The 14,477-nt window shown below is 39.0% G+C and overlaps 1 protein-coding gene across 1 annotated transcript; it reads right to left on the bottom strand.

The window, feature by feature from the left end:
• LOC104762710 (kinesin-like protein KIN-14B) lies at positions 13-12,517 on the bottom strand. Its single transcript, XM_010486054.2, has 23 exons — positions 12,119-12,517; positions 11,718-11,841; positions 11,422-11,508; positions 11,116-11,286; positions 10,917-11,023; positions 10,450-10,581; positions 10,157-10,335; positions 9,903-10,064; positions 9,678-9,769; positions 9,414-9,565; positions 8,777-8,950; positions 8,538-8,684; positions 8,232-8,363; positions 8,047-8,115; positions 7,796-7,851; positions 7,504-7,699; positions 7,097-7,288; positions 6,315-6,506; positions 5,866-6,216; positions 5,583-5,681; positions 5,337-5,477; positions 761-919; positions 13-663 (listed from the first exon to the last, which is right to left on the bottom strand). The coding sequence occupies exons 1-23, from the start codon at positions 12,320-12,322 to the stop codon at positions 208-210; spliced, it is 3,774 nt and encodes a 1,257-aa protein (XP_010484356.1). The 5' UTR covers positions 12,323-12,517; the 3' UTR covers positions 13-207.

Below are 14,477 nucleotides of genomic sequence, written 5' to 3'. Positions count from 1 at the left end.
AGAGCAAGTGAGTGTATGACCATGGACGGTACTTGTTGAATTCACTAAATTCGAGCTGAAACGGCTCTTACACACTATACCACCATTGGTGGCCCCAAAATACAGACACAAATTACAAAGACAAGTCCAAAGTATAAAAAAGCCTCACAGTAAAAAAAAAAAAAATGTAATACTTGTACAAAATGTAACTTCGTTTTTGTTCATGTTTTAAGTCGTCGATTTGGTATCTTTTAAGACCCCTCCTTTCTCAAGCTCTCCAACGAGTTCCCTTAGAGAGGGAACCTTCATGGCTAGCGTTCTGTAGAGTCTAGAATATCGAGCCCGTGTTCCATCACCTGTTCTAGCTAAGGCCAGTGAACTTAGAGCTTCGGGCAACTGACCAAACACTTCTTTCATTTCCTCTAAGCTCATGTTTTCCAAAACCGAAGGTCTTGGCACAACTCTCACGATTTCGCCTCCTCTAGATTCTTGAATACGAGCATCCGCTTTGATTACGAGCTCCGAGTTGGAGTTTGCTCCGCATTTTATGATGAATGGAGCTGAAGAGCCTCCCGTGTTGAATTGCAAAACGTTCCATTTAGACACATCGGTTTCTGTTGACGATATTGATTCTAATGAAGGACTCTTTTCGTCTTGAAGATTGTCCTCTTGTTCTCGAATCGTCTGCAGTCCAATAAATAAAAACAGCAAGTAACAAGTTATTAAACTTCTCAAGACTTTTGGATACATCTATTTTTCTCGACTTGTATTCATCACTTACCTCGACCAACTGGTGAGCCGTATCAATTTCTCTTTGTGCACATGGATGATCAACATCAAGGAGAGAAGGCATTCGTTCATTAAGTTCATCAAGAGACTCAAGCAATGCTTTCTTCTTGCTTTTACTCAAAACGTGGACAGAGGCTTGTCTTGTTATTTCCTTCAAGAAGAAAAACGATTTTATATCTTCTTGTAGAAAATCATAACTAAGATAGAGAAAGACTCGTAATGGTTTCAAATGATAAGACTCTGAAATCTGGTACGGAGGATTCCTCCGTTTCAGCTCGGCTGGAGGGTGTGGCTAAGCAGGGTGTGCAGAATGAGGTCCCTCTGCGTACTTACCTGTTACGAGGCTCAAAAAAGGCTAATAAAAATGTTTCTACCCTTCCTGCTGGCTTGACAAAGTACCAGAGTCGAAATCCGGGCAGGATACCTCTGTTAAAGCCTTAATGTCAGGTTTTTCCTGGAATGTTCGTGGATTGAATAGGACGTTTAAACATTCCGTAATTAAAGAGTGGGTTGTGCAGAGTGGGTTTCAGTTTGGTTGTCTGCTGGAGACACGAGTAAAAGAAGAGAAGTCTTTGAGTTTGGGGAATAAGTTGTTTCCAGGTTGGTCGCTTCTGACGAATTATGAACATAATAGTCGAGGGAGAATTTGGGTGATCTGGAAAGAAAATGTGAGGGTTGATCCAGTTTTTAAGAGTGAACAGATCATTACGTGTTCTGTGAAGCTTGAGAACCAGGATGAGGAATTTTTTTGTTCATTTGTGTATGCTTTGAATACGGTAGAGGCACGGAGAGTACTGTGGCAGGAAATAAGAGATCATTCTGATTCTCCTTTGTTTCGCAACAAGCCATGGGTACTTTTGGGGGACTTTAATGAAACGCTTGATATGGCTGAACATTCTCGCTTTGATGCAAGTCCGATGGTCACGGCGGGAATGCGTGAATTTCAAGCTGTTATTAACTCTTGTTCGTTGGTGGATCTGGCTTCCCATGGTCCTCTGTTTACATGGGGAAATAAACGTGATGCTGACTTGATCCTTAAGAAGTTGGATAGGGTGATGGTGAATACAGTTTGGGAACAATGTTTTCCGCAGAGTTATAATGTGTTTGCTGCCGGGGGTGTCTCTGACCACTTGCATTGCCGGCTTATGCTTCAGGGTGATGCTGCTCCTGTTGTCAAGCGTCGACCTTTTAAGTTTGTTAATTGTTTGACTGAAATGGAGGATTTTCAGCCACTGGTGCGTGACTATTGGCAGGAAACAGCACCTCTGTTCCTTTCTACTTCCACTTTGTTTCGTTTTTCCAAGAAGTTGAAAGGGTTAAAGCCAAAGTTAAGGAGCCTGGCAAAGAGAAGAATGGGGGATCTGATTCGGAAAACAAAGGAGGCGTTTACCACACTTTGTCAGAAGCAACAAGCCACTGCAATGCACCCCTCGTCTCAGGCCATGGAGGAGGAAAAAGAGGCTTATAAAAAATGGGATTTTTTGGCCGGTTTGGAGGAGAAATATCTCAAGCAGAAGTCGAAGTTACATTGGTTACAGGTGGGGGATAGAAACAACAAAACCTTTCATCGAGCGGCTAAGGTGAGGGAAGCCAGAAACAGTATTAGGGAGATTCAGTGCCTTGATGGTCGGGTAGTTGTGGCGGCGGCTGATATCAAACTCGAGGCTGAACGGCATTTTCGAGAATTTTTGCAGTTCGTTCCGGGGGATTTTCAAGGGGCCACTGTTGATGATCTTGAGCGTTTGCTGCCTTTTCGTTGTTCAAACGTGGATCAGCAAGCTCTAACCCGGGATGTGACGGGTGCTGAGGTAAAGACGGTCCTTTTTTCTATGCCGTGTGATAAATCTCCTAGACCGGACGGATACACGGTGGAGTTTTTTAAAGCTACCTGGTCGACCATTGGAAGGGAGTTTGTGTTGGCGGTCCAGTCGTTTTTTGCTACGGGTTTTTTGCCCAAGGGCATCAACACTACCATTTTAGCGTTGATTCCTAAGTCGTTGGAAGCTAGACAAATGAAGGATTATCGTCCTATCTCGTGTTGTAACGTGCTGTACAAGGTGATATCGAAAATCTTAGCAAACAGATTGAAGCGAGTGCTCCCAAAGTTTATCTCGAGCAACCAATCAGCTTTTGTTACGGATAGGTTGTTGATCGAGAATGTGTTATTAGCCACTGAATTGGTTAAGGACTACCACAAGGGCTCGGTTTCTAGCAGGTGTGCTATTAAGATTGATGTTTCCAAAGCTTTTGATTCAGTGCAGTGGTCCTTTCTCTCCAAGACTCTATCAGCTATGCAGTTTCCGCAGTTATTCATCCATTGGTTGATGCGTTGTGTTACTACAGCCTCATTTTCAGTTCAGGTTAATGGGGAACTTGCGGGTTTTTTTCGGAGCTGTAGAGGCCTTCGACAGGGTTGTTCTTTATCACCTTACCTCTTTGTCATCTGTATGGATGTTCTCTCTAAAAAGTTGGATAAGGCGGCGGGGGAGCGGTTTTTTGGTTATCATCCTCGCTGTAAGCATTTGGGGTTAACTCATTTGAGCTTTGCGGATGATCTCATGGTGCTTACTGATGGTAAGATGCGGTCTATCAAGGGGATTGTTGCTGTGTTTGAGGAGTTTGCTAAGATTTCAGGGCTGAAGATTAGTATGGAGAAATCCACGCTTTATTTGGCGGGAGCTACCGTTGATCGGGCTACTCGTTACCCGTTTACTGTGGGACAATTGCCGGTTCGTTATTTGGGGCTGCCACTGGTCACAAAGCAGCTTACCACCGTTGATTACTCTCCTCTGCTCGAACAAATTCGCCAGCGTATTGGTTCGTGGACAGCACACCATTTATCATTTGCAGGCCGTTTTAACCTGATATCGTCGGTCCTTTGGAGTGTGTGTAATTTTTGGCTAGGTGCGTTTTGCTTACCAAAGGGATGTTTAAAGGAGATTGATTCCATGTGTGCGGCCTTTCTCTGGTCGGGTCCAGATATGAATCCCAACAAAGCAAAGGTCTCGTGGGAAGTAGTGTGTAGGTCTAAAGTTGAAGGTGGGCTTGGTCTCCGGTCGCTTCATGAAGCAAACATTGTGAGCTGTTTGAAGTTGATTTGGCGAGTGGTGTCTAACGGTGACTCTCTATGGGTTAAGTGGGTCAAGGCAAATTTGTTAAAGGGGGCATCCTTTTGGTCGGTGCGGGAGAAAACCAGTGTGGATTCGTGGATTTGGAAGAAGCTTCTCAAATATCGGGGTATAGCGAGAAACTTTTGTAAGATTGATGTAGGGAATGGACAAAGCACCTCCTTCTGGTATGATTGGTGGTCGGATTTNGGGGAGTAGTGTGTAGGCCTAAAGTTGAAGGTGGGCTTGGTCTCCGGTCGCTTCATGAAGCAAACATTGTGAGCTGTTTGAAGTTGATTTGGCGAGTGGTGTCTAACGGTGACTCTCTATGGGTTAAGTGGGTCAAGGCAAATTTGTTAAAGGGGGCATCCTTTTGGTCGGTGCGGGAGAAAACCAGTGTGGATTCGTGGATTTGGAAGAAGCTTCTCAAATATCGGGGTATAGCGAGAAACTTTTGTAAGATTGATGTAGGGAATGGACAAAGCACCTCCTTCTGGTATGATTGGTGGTCGGATTTGGGTAGACTCATGGATGTGTTTGGGGAGCGCGGGGTTTTTGACTTGGGGATAAGTAAGCAGCTTTCCTTGGCTGAAGTGTGGGTATTACGTCGACACCGGCGTCGACATAGAGGTGACCAACTAAATGTGGTGGAGCAGGCTCTGGTTTCTCTAAGGGACCTGCGTCGGGAATCAGATGATCGAGTTCTATGGCGAGGTCGGAGTGATGTGTTTAAGACGTCTTTCTCAACAAAGGATACTTGGAATCATATCCGAACTACGACTAATACGGTCTCATGGCATAAGGGGGTTTGGTTTACGCATGGCACACCAAAATTCTCTTTCTGTGTATGGTTAGCTGTACAAGATCGTCTTCCGACAGGGGATCGAATGGTTATGTGGAGTGGGACTGCTGCAGGAACTTGTGTTTTCTGCAACTCCATGTTAGAAACGCGAGCTCACCTGTTTTTCTCTTGCTCTTTTGTCTCTGGGGTGTGGTCGGCTCTCGCCAAGGGGCTGTTTAAGGCTCAGTTTTCTACGGATTGGTCTGCTGTCATGGCTCATCTATCGCTCTCCACTCTCCCCCGCGTTGAAGGTTTCCTCCTCCGGTACGTCTTTCAAGTGGTGGTGTATACTATTTGGCGCGAACGCAATGGCAGAAGACATGGTGATCCGCCACATTCTGCTATATATTTGGTTGGATGGATTGACCGGCAAGTTCGGGATCAGCTCCTGGCGATTGGACGGCTGGGGGATCGTCGGTATGATGAGGCTTTTCAAATGTGGCTACAAGCGTGTTCTTAGTCTTTTTTCTCACTAAACTCTGTTTAAATCTTTTAGTTTTCAGCTCTATCTTCTCAGTTAACGCTGCACTCGTTGTATTAGTGTAATTTTTTCTTTGAATATAATTTAACATTAGATTCNAAAAAAAAAAAAAAAAAAAAAAGATAAGAGTCATATATACCTTGACTTGCTTTAGTATGGCATCTAGAGAAATGAGAGAGGCTAATCTTGAGTCTTCCGCTGCTGTAGAAGGATTTTGAACAGGGGAATTGCCTTCGTCCAAGGTAAACAAAGCTGCATCACTTCTCATCTGTTCCAAAACCTGATATATAGAACGAAAATTGAATTTAAGGTACGTGAAAAACTCTTAGGAGATCAAGACTGAGATTAACGTTATGAGAGCATATGGTTCTTTTTCAGGGTTTACCTTTCTTCTTTTGTGGTCAACAGACTCGAGAGCTGATCGAAGCTTCGCGACTTGGCCAGCATCTTCTGCTTCTTCCGAAGCCAAAGTACCAGAAATATCCTAATCAAACACTCCCATATCAGATCTCACATGGCAAACAAGTTCTCTAGCGACTAAGACCGAGATCTCAACATAATCCCTTATCAGATTTCTTATTTAAAATCAGTTACTGCTGAAATCATTCTGAAATTTTCAACTCGAAAACAAAAACACATCAAGTTCACCTTTGACATGGCATATATACCTTTAAATGCTGCATCTGAGAAGTGTAGACTCGTTTTGCATACTCAGATAAAAGCTGTCCTAAAGCGTCCGTGTGAGGTGGCACCGCAGCTCCTACTCCAGCCATCCAGCCATCCATAATTGCTGTGGAAAGAAGCTCTAATTGGCCAGTAGTTCCTCCTGAAACATCATCTGCTGTAACAGAGAGAAACTCAAAACTTTCTACCAGCCATGACCTAATCTGTCTTTGCAGTTCACCAGCCGGAGTGTGAACAAATAAAGCAGCCAAGGGTTGGTTTCCAATGGCAAAACTTTTGGCTTCATCTTGTATCTCCCTCAGCTTTCCTCCAGTCACCTGCTGCCTCCCAGTATCCTAAGAAAAATTAGAAACAAGAGAAGCATGTATGTTTGTATCTTGGATAATCATTATAAGGTTAAATAAAGCATCTCTGGGACTCATAGATATCTTACCTGGTCATGTCCACGGATTCTTGAAACTACAGATACCAACTTACTTTTCTTGTCTGGCTTTAAATTTACTTTAAAGCCATGAATCAGCTCATCATGATATCGAACTGGTGATCTACCTGGGCTGCTACTCCCGCTGGAGCTTCTAGTTCGACTAGTATATGGCTTCTCCAGAAAGCGTTCAACAGGAGCAACCTAAAAGAAGTGGGTGACGTGAGATTGATCTTTTCCGGGAGAAGAGACTTAGTGTCACACACCAGCAGGAAAAGCTAAAAGGAAAATTAGCTAATTAAATCTGGTTCTGCTCACCTTGGTCGACTGAAGCTCAGGTGATCGTGCAAGTAAGGACCTTATGTACAATATCCTGACTCGAGAAACAAGCATTGTATCCATTACTCTTCTTGGTTCCATTTTCCGCATAAATGAAAAGACAGCATCTCTTATCTCAGCAAGGATTTCATGCTCTCTGGAAGCACCAGCCTTTATGACAGCTGCCAAGACCTGCAAGTCCAACAATAAAACCCATAAATTCTCTTAACATATTAACCTATTATTTGAAGACCTATCCCAAACAGATATATATATATATATATACATATACAAACAGAATTTACTGTAGTTCTATCTTCAAATTGTGGTAAAATAAATTCAGTTATTTACATCCCTGAAAAATANAAGAAGTGGGTGACGTGAGATTGATCTTTTCCGGGAGAAGAGACTTAGTGTCACACACCAGCAGGAAAAGCTAAAAGGAAAATTAGCTAATTAAATCTGGTTCTGCTCACCTTGATCGACTGAAGCTCAGGTGATCGTGCAAGTAAGGACCTTATGTACAATATCCTGACTCGAGAAACAAGCATTGTATCCATTACTCTTCTTGGTTCCATTTTCCGCATAAATGAAAAGACAGCATCTCTTATCTCAGCAAGGATTTCATGCTCTCTGGAAGCACCAGCCTTTATGACAGCTGCCAAGACCTGCAAGTCCAACAATAAAACCCATAAATTCTCTTAACATATTAACCTATTATTTGAAGACCTATCCCAAACAGATATATATATATATATATACATATACAAACAGAATTTACTGTAGTTCTATCTTCAAATTGTGGTAAAATAAATTCAGTTATTTACATCCCTGAAAAATATAAAAGGTTACTCCACATCAAATATTAACACGGTGGCAGTACCAGCATAAGAAGCTTGTTTGCGCCATCAGCAATGGCTGCAAGACCTTCATATTGTTCGGGATCAAAATCATTCAATGCAGCTGTTAAGTATTCTCCAGCTGGAGTGGTTTTTACTAATTCAGAGCTGGATTTTATTATTGTAATAGCGCCTTCATTTTTATCCACTGAAAATGCTAAAGCGCCAGCGCTATTTTTCCTGAAGAAAAATACATATCAGGTGGTAAGGGGAAGTAAACAAAAATAGAGAAGACAGGATTTTGGATTAAATGGTTCCAAGTGATCACATAACTACCTGTCAACATCTGCAGGCTGCACTGTTGGTGAAGCTTTTGATGAGGGGCTAGATACCTATATACAACAATGGATGAGAAAGCTTAAGCAAATAGCTAGCTGGGGCAGGAAAATCTCTATCTGTATGGCAATTAGTAACAATTAATGAAGAGAAGAGAGAGACTGATTTTTCTGCCGACAGCTCCAAAAAAGAGAAGCGTCCATGTTGTGATGCTGAATCATGCACAGTGTACAAATAGAGAAAAGAATCACCTGAGTCGAGCTAGCCACCGACTTTTCTGTTAATCTGTCAAACAATTTTTCATTTTCTTCATGCAACCTCTGCAGAAAGCAACTACTCTCTTCAGACACATGTTTCAGGCCAAATACTATTTGGGTAAATAAAAAATATGGAGGTCACTAATTAAAATGTGCCCAATAGGAAGACAACGCAGAACCTCAATCAGTGCATCACGTTTTTTCAGTTCTTCCTCAAGTTTCTTGGTAACTGCAGAAGAATCGACTGTGTTCTCAGCTGCTCTGGGCTTCAGGGCTTCCCTTAGTTGTGATTCTAAGTCTTTCATTTTAGACTGCACAAAATTTAGGTTAAAAAAAAAGGGAAAGTGAATGTCACGGCTATCAAATTCAGAAAAGGCTACTTGAAAGCAATTTTACCATCTATTTTTCTGTTATGTAGATGTTTAAGATAAAGGCGAGGAGACATGTGCCAAAGTTTAGAAAGTAGATACTAATGAAGTACCAACCTGGAGACTTTGAATGGTGGAATCTTGTTGTTGCACCTGCAGCTTCTGTTCCTGTTCGAACTGTAAAAGTTGAGCTATTTGATTTCTTAACTGAGAATTCTGCTCCTTTTCTATTTTATGCTTGTCTGCAACCATCGTATTCTCTGACTGCAAAAACAAATAAGTAAATCGTTAGCAGAAAGGAATCTTATAAGGAATAACTGAAATAAGGAGACACTATCCCAGTCAGCATTGAATACCTTTAAATCTGATTGCAGTGTGAATGAAACTCTCCACGCTCTCTGTACTTCATTATAGAGAAGTACAGATTGATCATTTGCTTCTTTAAGTGCTTGTTTTAAACCCGTAACCTCTTGTTTTAGACGCTGAGTTTCCCTCTCCTTCTCCAATAACTCCTTCCGAGCATCATTTGCCTGCAGGAAGAATGATATTTTCAAACTACGTGTAAATATATAAAACGAATAGCAACTTAGAATAAAAAGTTACCAAATCTGTTCTCTAAAGAAATGAAGTAAAATCCAAAAGAGAAAGAAATCAAACCAGCAAATAGCTCTGTTACTTAAGCTATCATTAGCTATGTGTATAGAATAGCTCTGTCTCTGATCTAATAGCTCTGTTCTATTTAATTAATTTTGCATTTCAACCAAAAAAATCAAACCAGCAAACTATCAAGTCAAATCCTAAATGTCTGTCAACTAATCACTTTCACGCTCTGATTTACTTTAGTTATAGAAACTTAATCTTTGTTCTTCATCCATGAGGTATTACTGAAGTTCCAGAATATGTATTATAATTTGAAAATTTAGAATCATCTATATGGAGCAAAGTCAAGAGACAGGAGAGGAAGGTAGATGGCAATTCTCTAATTCCACTTACCACGTCTCTCCATTTCTTAATTGTGTCTCGATTCCCAAGGCTTGGTACAGTATTCCTAGCTCTAGCGGCATAATTGAGACATGACATTATCTCAGACAAGTTCCGAGCACTTGGACAAATATTGACGACCATCAATGTTTTGGAGCTCCCCCCTGTACGTTACAGAAAATTGTTCTCATTTAAACATAGCTTCAAGCACTAGGGAGAAATCCTTAACACAAAGAAAACGTAGAGGCACATGCACTGGATAGGAGAAGCATTTACCTAGTGAATCTGCAAGTATTCTCGTAAGAAATGAGTTCTCGTAAGGAATCGTATCTTTTTTTGACGTCAAAGAGGATAAAACATCTCCCAGCCTACAGAATACGAGACGTGTGCAGTCAGCAAAGGCTATTAGGACTATTGGTAAATAGTCACAATATAGGTACGATATACAATTGTAAAGTACCAAAAAAAAAAATAGGAACGGGGAAGGACATTTAAACTTACGCGGAGATTGAATTCGTTACATGGAGCAGATCAGTTACATGATCTCCATTGTCATCTTCCACAGTTAAACCTTCACTTCCAGCCAGGTCAACTAAAGAGAGCTTGCTATTTACATTTTCTCTAGTAATCGTATTGCTATAGCGAATGTGTACTGAGACGATCCTACCAAGAGAGCAGAAATCCGGAAAAAAATATAGCATGAGAGCAGAGAATTATAAGCATAAACTAAGAGTTAAGCACAAAATAAAACATACAAGTGGGTCACATTAGACTTTGATTTATCATTCCCCCTTTTTTGAAATGCAGATATCAGGACTCTCAAGAACTCAGATGGATTATCAACTTTTTCCTGCGCTAGTTCTATAACAGATTCGCGTAAACCCATATTGATCTTCGGCAAGTTGCTCTGACAACCCAAGAGTAAATCCCTGATCTAGAAAATGAAAGTTTCGGAATTAGAAAAGACTTTTAATTGCATATCATAATCATGTTTCCCTTCTAAAACAACATACCTAAGTATTAGGACTTAACATGAAAAAGGACGCACCTGTTCGTTATAGAGCTCAAAAACGGAAACAGAGAAACTGAACTGAGATGTTGAAGTTGAATCAGAATTGGCCAAGTTGATAAGTTCCTCAAAACAACGAGCATATAAACCATGGTCCTGATCAGATCCTTCCTGCGAAAAAACCAACATCATATCACTCAAACTAACAGAGAGGCATTGCCTTATGTAGAACTCTCCTAAATCGCTAAGATACACTATGAACATACATGCGCTTGCCTATCGTATTAAAACCTGTCACCATGAAATTTTGTCCACAGTTCAAATGTTCATTCACATAGATATTTTGGGATTGTTACAAAGCCAAAATGTATAGGAAGCATAAACATGCAAATACGCTAGTAACAAGCAGAATGTTTAGAAGCAGAACAACATCTATAATACGGATACCAAACAAGATCAATATCTAATTTCAAAATTTCAGAGAGGAAAGGGAAAGGAGGGGTAACCATTGTATATGTCTTCCCTGCGTGAGTTTGTCCATAGGCAAATATAGAGACGTTAGACCCATCCAGCGCAGATTGAACAAATGGTTGGACATCACTGAACAATGAAGCTGGGGAACATTTACTGAATAAGTTCCACATTATAAGGAATACATAGATTATATTTGTAAGACTACATCAACGGTGAAGTATGCTAACTCACCTTGTCCAGCTTGAGGTCCATAAACTCGGTCAAATTCATATTCTTTCTTAGGATTGGTCAGAGTATCATCACTAGTGTTTACACGTATGGTACAGTTATCAGGGAATTCAATAATAGAAGGACCCTCGTCTTCAAATAATGGTCTTGCTCGACAAAACACCTTTACGTTCCCTGAAAGGTAGAAATAAACTACACATTCAGATCATATAGAAAATCAAGTGTTGAAGGCAAAATCCACAAAAAGTATAGATAGAGAAATGGGGCACAGAGAAAAGACTAATCACGTCGTAAATGGAAGATGTGCACCTTTGGTCGTCAATAAGTCATTGAACAGTCTTTTCTTCTCGTTGATAAGCGGAGATATCCTAGCCTCGGTCTCAAGGGCATATTGATCTGTGATAGGCTATGCAGATAAGTGAACAAAACACATTCAACCAAATTCACCACAAGAAACAAACATGAAGGAGATAATAGTAACAAAAATCCTATTGCAAGAGGTATATAGATAAAGATATATGATAATTTCCAGAAAAGAATTACTAAGAACCTACATTGTTGTCAAAACTTCACAAGGAATACAGTGAAGGGAACTAAAAACTTACCAAGTTTACGACTTTTATCAGCGAGAACACCTAAATAACGTGTAACCCTTTCAAGCTTGGCATTAGAGTACTCTTGAAGATCAGTAGCTTCCTGTCTCAATCCCACATAATCGTCCTTTGCAAGCTGTTTAACCAAAAACCCACTTTTCTTAAACAATAGCTTCAACCATCCCACTAAATTTTTCATCAAGCATCCCTACTCACTCAACACGCAATAGCATTTTACTAAAAACTTGTAACAAGCTCAGCTCTATACTCGTCTAAACATAAAAATCAATTCTCTTAATAGAAACGTAGCTTTCAAAAAAAAACAAAAAAAAAAAATTACTAATCCAACCACATTCACATTCAAATCTCTAAGATTTCATATGACAAAAGAAACAATAAGGAAATAATCACACCTGAACTTTATCCTTCAAACTCTGAACCTTAGACGCAAGCTCCGACGAGTGCGAGTTCTTCGGGATCGAGTACCGTCGAACCGTAGACGACGGAGTCCGATGAACGCCTTCCTCACTAGAAGAAGACTTCCTCGATTCGAACCCAGTAACCTCCCAGTTCCACCTATTGGTATTATTGTTATTATTACTCTTCTGCTCCGCCATTTTTTACAAATTCACAAAGCAGAAAAAAAAAAACCCTAATCCTATTCCAGATTTAGCCACAAACCCCCACCACAATTCTGGGAGCTGAGAATCTCAGAATCTTCCAAGCGAAAACATTCTAAATTTTTTGAAATTTATTACCTCCAAATCCAAATTTTTGTGTTCTCTTTTTTTTTTTTTTTCTTACTTTGTCTCTTTGTCTCTCTCTCTCTCTCTCACAGATATAAAAAAAAAATGAAAGGCAGAGGCAATGAATATTATACGATGTCGTTTTTGATATGTTCTTCCTTTTTTAATAAACAAAATTAAAAACCAATAAAATGACAGAGACACCAAAACGTCTTTTAAGACACAAAATATTTTGTGCTGTGCGTTAACGACGCCTTCTCGTGTTCGATTTTGCTTCATTATTTTTAATTTTTTTCCAGTCCTTTTTTAAACTATACAAAGTCAGGAATATATCAAATATAGCATTTTTTTTTTTATTGATTGATTAAATTATATAGAGACTAGTAAATAAAACACAATGACACTTCGAAATTACGGTGCAATGAGAAGGTAGCTACAGTAGTAGTCTTTATAGTTTAATACGATTAAAGAATCAATGGCATAAGATGATACTCATGATTCATGATAAAGGTCCAATGCAAAAACAAAAAAAATCGAATTTTAATCGATTAAATGATAATGGCACACGCAGTATAATCATATAGGCAGAGATCTGTGTGGTGCTTATGAATTTTATTTGTTATTTATTTCTTTTTGGACCGACCAGATAGCGTGTCATTGAAGGTAAATAATTATTAGTTATGTTATTTATACTAGTGATTACAAATTCTGGTGGGGGTCTACTTTATGAATGAAGTACCCACTCAAGTGGGAAATATTTGAGCTTGTGAATATATATAAAACTATAAATAATTATTTCTCAATGCTTCAATTAATTTTAATTAAAAGGCCCAAAGTCTTACGATTCCTGGACCTTTTTATAAACAATCTAGTCCAATGATAGGGCTTTTCTTAATTTGATCAGGCCCATGTGATTTGTAAGCCAAGATCATTATAAGCTTAAATAATCTTGTTTTAAGCGGCATTAAAACTGGTTGTGAACAGAGCTTAAAGCCTATTTATGTAGTGTCAATGCTGAAAGCATTTAAATAAAATCTTAAGGGCTTTAAAAACTTGTGAAAATGGCTTAAAGCCTATTTAGTGTCGATGCTTAAGACATAATAAACAAAACTTTATTATGTTAGAGATGCTCAAGTAATTGTTTCTCTTTATTTCGTCCACTGATTTGGACTAAAAAGCTGGAACACGAATATGATAAGTTTAATTCACTGATACTTAAAAATGATTTTCTAACGAAATTAAAAATGGTGAGATTCTTGGCGTTGTGGTACTATTAACTTTAATTGCGCTTTAGATCAACTTTGGATAAATTCATGAATTTCGTTGTTTAATACTAATTCGTTCTATGTGAAATTTTGTATCCCGAAACTTTAACTTTAAACAAGTTTTGTTTATGTACGAAACACTTTAATAGTAGCATTCAACTCAACTTCCATAACTTTTCCTATGCTTTAAAAACTTTTTCTTGTTTATTTATTGTATGACCAACTTTTATTTTCCTTTAAAACACATATCAACGTACGGCTTAATAATTGCTTAGTTGAAGGAAAAATATGATAAATACTGAAAAAGAAAAGTAGGACTAGGAGAATCATATTCCCACGCCAAGAACAAATCGTATAATGCTGCTTCATCAAAAACCTTTGAAAAATCACGTCCATGATACATTAATCATGTGTACTCCAAATTAATCTCTCACGTTCTCGCCGAATCAATATCTTATCAATTTTATAATGTTAGTAGTAGTACGTACTATAAATTTAACCTATCACTCTTTTCATTAAATATCATTCTATTATTGTTCTTTTTTTTATATCTCTTTCGCTATAGTAATTTATTTCTATTAGGTTGATTTACCAAACGAGATATGTTTTATAAATATGTTAAAAAAATCTAGCCTAACAAAAAGTGTATAATGTAAGGAGTGATATTCGTTCTCGAGTAACTTTTTTTAGATGTTTAGCCAAACGCAGAAATAATAAAGAGTAATGTGATGTACTACTACTATTATTATTAACTATAGGAA

Source organism: Camelina sativa, chromosome 18 (assembly GCF_000633955.1).
Source record: "Camelina sativa cultivar DH55 chromosome 18, Cs, whole genome shotgun sequence".
In the NCBI taxonomy this organism is placed as follows: domain Eukaryota; kingdom Viridiplantae; phylum Streptophyta; class Magnoliopsida; order Brassicales; family Brassicaceae; genus Camelina; species Camelina sativa.
This window is presented reverse-complemented; position numbering and strand designations above follow the sequence as displayed.

Excerpts from the sequence above, each read along its gene's own strand:
- LOC104762710 (XM_010486054.2), bottom strand. The coding sequence starts at position 12,322 with ATGGCGGAGCAGAAGAGTAATAATAACAATAATACCAATAGGTGGAAC. Across the intron at positions 8,685-8,776 it reads CACTGCAATCAGATTTAAAG|TCAGAGAATACGATGGTTGC; the intron begins GTATTCAATGCT and ends TTGTTTTTGCAG. Across the intron at positions 7,700-7,795 it reads CAGCCTGCAGATGTTGACAG|GAAAAATAGCGCTGGCGCTT; the intron begins GTAGTTATGTGA and ends ATTTTTCTTCAG.